Source organism: Drosophila nasuta, chromosome 3 (genome assembly GCF_023558535.2).
Source record: "Drosophila nasuta strain 15112-1781.00 chromosome 3, ASM2355853v1, whole genome shotgun sequence".
Taxonomy (NCBI): Eukaryota; Metazoa; Arthropoda; class Insecta; order Diptera; family Drosophilidae; genus Drosophila; species Drosophila nasuta.
In genome coordinates this window covers 33,264,602-33,272,451 of record NC_083457.1, presented here as the reverse complement: position 1 = coordinate 33,272,451, position 7,850 = coordinate 33,264,602, and the positions used below count along the sequence as shown (strand labels likewise).

The 7,850-nt window shown below is 33.5% G+C and overlaps 2 protein-coding genes across 2 annotated transcripts; one reads left to right on the top strand and one right to left on the bottom strand.

Moving 5' to 3' along the window:
• Positions 1–2,432: 2,432 nt before the first annotated feature.
• LOC132790587 (fibrinogen-like protein 1) lies at positions 2,433–4,062 on the bottom strand. Its single transcript, XM_060799162.1, has 3 exons — positions 3,850–4,062; positions 2,929–3,797; positions 2,433–2,869 (listed from the first exon to the last, which is right to left on the bottom strand). Exons 1-3 carry the CDS (start codon positions 3,913–3,915, stop codon positions 2,749–2,751), a joined length of 1,056 nt encoding a protein of 351 aa, XP_060655145.1. The 5' UTR covers positions 3,916–4,062; the 3' UTR covers positions 2,433–2,748.
• A 1,830-nt stretch (positions 4,063–5,892) lies between these two features.
• LOC132790447 (reticulon-1-A) lies at positions 5,893–6,961 on the top strand. Its single transcript, XM_060798971.1, has 3 exons — positions 5,893–5,991; positions 6,057–6,541; positions 6,595–6,961. The coding sequence occupies exons 2-3, from the start codon at positions 6,058–6,060 to the stop codon at positions 6,897–6,899; spliced, it is 789 nt and encodes a 262-aa protein (XP_060654954.1). The 5' UTR covers positions 5,893–5,991; position 6,057; the 3' UTR covers positions 6,900–6,961.
• The last annotated feature ends 889 nt before the right edge of the window (positions 6,962–7,850 follow it).

Below are 7,850 nucleotides of genomic sequence, written 5' to 3'. Positions count from 1 at the left end.
ATTCCATTTATTTTAAAAAATACAAGATTGTATAAAAACTATATTAAAAATAAAATATATTATTAAAACAAAAAACATCATTAACAAATTAAAAACTATGATAATTGTCAAAGTACCCTTTTTTACAGCTATATTACAACATTAATAAAAATAAATAAATAAATACAAATTAATAATACATACTTTATAGATTAAAAAAATCAAATATTCAACCATTTTTCTACTAGATTATTCCATTCATTGCCTATTTTTACTATAAACTCTAATGCTTTTCAAAGTCCATATAAAGAAAACCACAATTGGATTATTCTCGCAATAATTAAGGGCTAAGTTAAGCCTAAAGGATTGCCGAAGCGAACACATTAAAAGCGATTGATATCTTGGCATTGCAATGCCGCAGAAATCAAAGCACAGAAAACGGGTTGAACAGTATTGACAACACAAAGTGTTTCAGTTTTTAAGCCTATTAAGCGCAAAGTACCAAAAGATGACGAGATACTCTTTTAATTTTTTATGCGACTCAAATGAGTTGCAGTTTTAATTACAAACAAGCCAGTGACTGTTTGCAGCAATTGGATACAAAACCCATTAAAAATTGAAAAAGTTAATGCCCCCAAAAAAGGAAAAAAGAGAACAACTCAAGTGGGCAAGTTGCCATGATGAAGACGAAGACGAAAGCAAAAGCAAAACAATGCGACAACATTTTGGGGAGCAAATAAAGATACAAATGCAGAAGGAGATAAATATAAAGAAAGTGAGCTTGGGGGCAAGAAGAATGTCAGTCAGATTTTGATGCGGAACTAATGAGTGACCGAGGAGGAGCCAAGGCGAGATACTCAACTTAAGTCTATTGCCCCATGGCCGAGCACCTTGTCTCAAGTCAACCGGGTCCAGTGCCAACACTTATTTTAATGAGAAATTCTAATTTCACCAATAATACAAAAGACGGGCGGCGTCCCCAACAGGAAAAAATGCGGCAAATACTCGGATTTTTGTTGTGCAACTTGAAGGGGAGATTGGATTGTTGACTGTGATTGCTTTTCGCCACTCGTCCGTGACGAAAACAAAGAGATGTTGTTCCTTGATTGCTACACTTACTCTTACTCTATCTCTATCTCGAAAGAAAGCAAATAATACAAAAAATTGCCTGTCTTTAGGAATGTCTTGAAAATGAATGAAAATGTTGCAGCAATGTTTATCTTGCCTAATGCCAAACTAAATGCATATTTGATCATTTGCAAATTTATGCAAAACTCAATCAAAATTACAGGAAATTAATATGCAAACATCATGTATACAACCAAACACACAAGCTCACACATAGTTTAATTAAACTAAATCCCTGAGAGACAGTCTGGAGCAGTGTTTGACAAGGTTGTCAATGGACAACGACAGCAAACATGATGTGCAAAAAACTCAAGAAACGCATGCAAATAAATACAAATAAATGAAAGCAAACACATAAAATTACTTAAAATGTGTATAATTTGTTACTGGCTGTCAAAAATCAAAGATACACTAAAAATAAAATTGCCAAAAGGCAAAAGTGTTGTAAGATGTCTTAAGACTACTGAACGATTCTTACTGCAGATAAAGTTGTCATCCAAGTATTCCCTTCCCATTCTCCAACTCTTCAAGCTTATTGTTACACATGGCCAGACAATGTCCGGAATTTCTTGTATTAAAATCGAAATGGCCTATGGAACGAAACAACCCTCCTGCCAATATAAGCTTGACTACTATTCTTGTTTGGACCTGTGTGTAGTATTTGGATACAAGGGGCCCCTTACAGCTGTCAACATGTTTAATTGAAACTGACACTCAGTGTCATTTTATGGCCATTGCCATGCGTTACCTTAACTCGCAACTCGAACTCGAACTCTCGCATTCACATTCGAATTGTAGCTGTAATTCGACTTGGCTACAGCATTTGGCTTGATTATTGTGGCACATTCCTATCGAGCAACGGGGGAAAATGGGGGTTGGTTAGCTTTGGCAGTCATTGCTTGAGAGCCTGTTGTATATTAGTTAAATTTATGGCTGACAATTTCGTGTGTGTTTTGGCATGCGAACTCTGACATTGTCTTATTTGATTTCAGAGTTAGCCGATAAAGCTAACAACATGCTCCGCATAAATAGTTTTATCATTTCTTCAAAGACTTAGATCAAGAAATATATAGACTGATTTCATTATAAATTATTATTTAATAATATTCCTTCATATTATATAATGTAACTAGTTGTATTCTAACTAAAGCGTTTTTTTTTGACAACTTTAAACACATTGAGTATTTATTTGGAAGAAGCATAAATTTGGGTATAAACTGTATTACAAATTTTCTTCGTAATTATTAATTCTTTTCCAGAATCTTTAAAGTACGTTTAATATTTTTCGACAGAGAAAGTATTGATTTTTTTTTAGAAATTTACAAAACTATTTTGTCGCTATTGGTATATTTGCATGTGGTCATAAAATATAATATCAAATATATGTACATATAAGTATATCTTGGTATATTTAGTTGGTATATTAATAGAAAATATCCATTTGGTATTGTTTGCCTTTTATTGAAACTTGTTAGTGGGTATCTCAAAGTTTACATTTAAACATGCTCATCGATGACAGACAGAACCTGATTACAATTTAACAGATATAAAATATATAAAGTTTTCATTTAAGGACATACAACATTTTTTAATTTTTTTGAAATGCTGAACGACTGTTGTGTTTATATTATTTATAAAATTTTACTCAAGTGGCCTAATCATCATTTGTGCAAATTTCATCGGTCGAGCCTTCCACCATCTCCATTCAATGCCATTGACATCCGTACCATTATCGAAATATATATATTTTCCGTTAAGATTGCTGAAATATAATACAATGTTTGGTAAATTTTTCTATTGCGAACAGTCTTAAATTATTACCAACGATAGCAATTGGAAAACCACCATCCAGAACTATAATATTTAGCGCAATTGTTAGAAGAATCCCTATCTGGTGTTGAAAACTTTTGATTTATGTGAGGTTGCATTGATTCGGAAGCAGTGCCTGAGAATGTTCCGAGTTCTTTTAACTCGTAGAATTCTTTTTCGTTACCAATGACAAAGTTGTTATATCGGGCATAGCGGGTTTCATTAAAAAAATCCCCAAGGAAGACAAACAATTCATGTGGCTGGGATTGTGTCAGCAAATGAATCTTCTCCAGTCCAAGAAAGAATTCGCCATGAAGATTTCCAAAGCCTTCTCTATACTCTGACCACGTTCTATTAAAATTCACACTACCATCTTTACGCCGCTGGATTACAGTCCAACCAGCTCCAGCCTCAGGTAAATTCGATTCACATGGAACTGTCATTCTATGAAATATGGGGACTCTTAAGGCATGAAGATACGTCAATTTGCCTAGGCAGCTGGATGCTTGTTTAATTGCTGTGATTTGAGTTTGAAGCTCTTTTGTTTTTAGATTTTGAGATTGCAAATCTTTAATCTCTTTATCTTTCAAAGAGATTTCTGATTTTAAGGTGGTTAATTGAATTTCATATTGATCAAGAAGTTTCTTTTGATATTGATTTTGACTTTCATACGATTCACTCAATTTGGTTTGCTGTGCTAGTTGTATATCCTTAGACTTTATCAATTCATTTAGCTTGTTTATTGTTTCTGCTTGTAACTTGATTGTATGCTGCAGCTCATTATATTCTTTGACCGTATTTACGTATTGTAGAAGGGGCTTGACAACTTGATAGCAATAAGTACTGCATTGATGATCCAACTCTTTTGAATTATTGATGCACTGAATGGAATATTAACTTAGTATTTATATTTAATTGCATTAACATATTTACCTTGCTATTCACTTGTAATACAATTAACAATATTGCCAATATACGCGTATAAGTAGAAATATTCATTTTAATATTTTATTCCGATTCGTTACAGAACTAAAAATCAACTAAATGCCCCTTATTTTGTAATGATGAAAAGGAAAGTGTCAGTTTGCCGTTGCGCTTCCAAGATGTGATTAAATCCGTTGATGCTTGCACTTTTGATAACCTTTAGCAAAATACTAAATGTGCAAGATTAATCTAGAAGAGCATTATATATTTAAATATTATGTATGTAACCTTTGTTTTGTTTAATAAAATTTGCGTTTCGAAACTAATTTAAACTTACTGACAGAAAGCTGAACCAACTATTTTGATTACTTCTTCCGAATGCTTTCTCTGAAATTACAACTGCTTATATAATTTATGTGAATCAATAATATAATATAATTTAAATTGTTACTTGACTTTTAAAAATTAAGTAATATTTATACATAAATTGGAGATAATTATTATGAATTAAATCTTGCTAATTTAATATAATATAAAATAGTTTTAAAATAAAATAAATAGTTGATTTAATTAACCAATATCATTGTATAATTTAGGCTAATCCAACTCAGTTTAAGAACAAAATAGTGTGATATTATTGTTATTATTATTAATAACATATTAAGAACTATGTTAATATTAAATAAAACACTTTAACGTAGCTCTATATTCTTCTATAAAGTATTATGTAATAAATAGAGAATAGATCAGTTCAACATACTTGTAATTTGGGAAGTTAATTCCATTTTCAGAATCTCTGCAGATAAACTATTGAGCACTTTTCAACACTATTTCATTTCTTAACAACACTATTTGCTTATGCTTTCCGACTCATTATATATTATTCTCACTCGACCGCTTTTAAGTACATAATACTCAGAAACCGGCAAGTGATTTCCCACTTCGAATATGGATTCTCTTTTTTGAGGGTGGTTCTCAACTCGACAGCCACTTGATGTCATTTTGACGCCACTGATTTGTATTATTTGCCCAAAATATCAGCGTAATTCCTTTGACAAATCAATTGGCAAATGGCACTCAATAGGACCTCACAGAAGGCTGAGGGCTTTCAGTGAACCATTGACGGTGACACCTCCACATCGAGAGCAAGCTAGAGAGAGTGACGTATTTGCCGAAATCATTGAGAAATCAAAAGGTTCCGACAGAGTGTAAAATGTGACACTTGTTTGGTGCAACAGATCAAAAGGCAAGGGAAGCTGTGAAGCAGCTGGAAGCAACAAACTACAATCGAGGATGAAAATATAACCTATGAATTATTTAAGCAAATATAAATCCAACTGTTTTAAAATAAACGAAATACAAAATTCAATTTTATGCAAAGTTGACAGGAATTCAGCCCAACTTTGAAATCAGAAGGGGTTTGCGTTAACATAATACAAGATGAAACCTTTTCCCCAGACAATTCCAGTTTGGTTATCAATCTGGAATGAAATTTAATTTTATTGGCAACAGCTGGCAGCATATGATACCTGTGGTTGAACTGAGTATCTCAGAAGAAGAAAGACGAATTTGCATGTTACTTGAAGATATCCTAAAAAGGAATATTATATAAGTTTGCTTGCAGTTCTTTCATCAATTTCCTCTTATGTTAAATCGAATGACATTCAAATATACACTCATTGTAATACTATTTATATTTTATTTCTAAGCAGAGAAAAAAGATCATGTACCAAAAATTAGTATACAAAGTTTTAGTTTGAGAACTTTTGTATTCTAGGAAGAATTTGAATCTTAAGTGTTAATTAACAACAACAAGCTTATATTCTTAGCGAACCTATTTGGTTAACTAATGAAATCGCAATACTTCATTATTTAATTTAATTAAAAATATATATAAATAAATATAAATGTATAAAACTATAATAGAATACTATAGATATGAATAATTGCAAAAAGTGGAACAATTTTAGAAGACCGTCAAATGAATGATCACACAAATATTTTAAGGCGCAGTGAACTCAATACTCGTACAATCGAAAATCTAGTGTCTATATTTAAATTTAAGAAGTAGGCTCTTACTTTATACACTCTCATATCAATTCATTACAACTTATTCCTCATCGCAAGCCTTGCAAAATAATTCTCGGAAAAGTAAGTATATCCAATTTAGTTTCTAGACAAACCAGAAATCTCTTTTAATGGAGCTTCTGCTTCAGAATGGAGTTCAATAAGGATAATGACTGTAAAATGGGCTCCAAGGATTCTGGGCCCAATAGCGAATTCATGCAGCTGATATTGTGGCGTAATTGGCGCAAGACTTCATTCGTCTTTCTTCTGATGTTGATGATTCTCATGGACATTGCCTCAAATTCAATCATCAGTGTTGTAAGCGTTTTTGGCGTGCTGATTGTGTTGATCAGCATGAGCTATTGCTGCCACATTTGGGGCATGCGTAAACTGAGCAAGAGCCATATTATGGATCATCCGTATCAAAACTTTCTGGAGACTGATGTGAGCATCTCAGAGGAATCTGCTGCTCGTCTAGCGCGTTTTATTGTTATCAAAGTGAATCCAATACTTTGCCAATTGCGCTCGTTGATACTTATTGAGGATTTTGTGGACTCTTTGAAATTTCTGATCGCACTCTGTGGTCTCAATGTGCTCGGTGACTATATCAATGGCATGACGATGGTTTTGATAGGTAAATTAATTTAAAATACAACTAAAATATATATAAATTAAATTCTTTGTTAGGTTTTGTTATGCTGTTTACGCTGCCCAAACTTTACGAGTGGAAGAAGCCCTTTATCAACAATCAATTCAAGCACTTGCAGCAACTCAAAACACGCTTGTTTTCAACCAAAAAGAAGTCGCACTCTTCAGCTCCAACTGTCGCCGTGGATCCTCAGGTTATATCTTCGAACAGGCAGAAGTCCAATGGCATTGATTGTGAGATTGATCAGCTTAATATGGGTCAATATATTTCGGCTGAATCGGACTATGACTGGGCACAAGAAGATGTCTCTATGGAGGACTATCAGCATTACAAGGGGACATAAGCAGCGAATTTGTCATGATTAATCAATTGCAGTTATATCAATAAAAGTTAAACAACTGCAGCTTTAATGTTGTCAAAAGTCTTTTCACACATCAGCAACCGAAAGGAAGAATATTTCACTGCACTATGAATTATATTTGTAAACGAAGACACTTTTATGATGGCGACGACGATGCGTTTTTATGCCACAAAAATTTTGCCGCCTTCAGCTCGTAAATGTTGTAAAAAAAAAGGGTCGCCTGCTTTATCGATGCACTGCAGCAGCAGCATCAAATTTAAATCGTATGCAAAATGCCATTAAAAATGTTGAGTAAACATCCATCGAAAAGTGCCAAGCCACAACACACACAACACAAGCATAAAATTTCGTTTCTTGCAGTTGGCAAACTAAGGTAATTAGTTTTCTCTTCCATGTCTGTTTCCCTCATAAAACGTCGAATGTCTGTCATTACACACCACAAAAGTCCCTTGTAAGCACTTCAATTACACAACAACAACAAAAACGAATAGATAACTGACAACTGGCAACTCAAACCGAAGCAATTCATCAATCAGTTGAAGCTGAAGCTGAAGCTGAAGCTGTTCCTCTCTTTTTGTTGTCTGACTGTCTTTCTGTCTGTCTGTCTGTCTGTCTGTCTGTCTGTCTGTCTGTCTGTCTGACCCTGGCGCCATTAGCATTTGATCGTAATACTGCGGATTTGTTTAGTTTTTATTGCTGCGCGTAAATGTCATAAAAATTTTGTGTAAAATTGCAGCGAGCGTATATAAATCCGTATGCGGAATATGCTTTTATCGCTTTGGCGCTTTTAAGGTAATTGCATTAGATTTATTTGCGCAGTTGAACAGCCAATGATGGGGCGACAGTATTCAAATTGCACGCATGTAAGAATTTCTAGCATTTCTAGTGGAGAAATTATCTCGAATACGTTCTGTAATAATACGTATTTCTCTA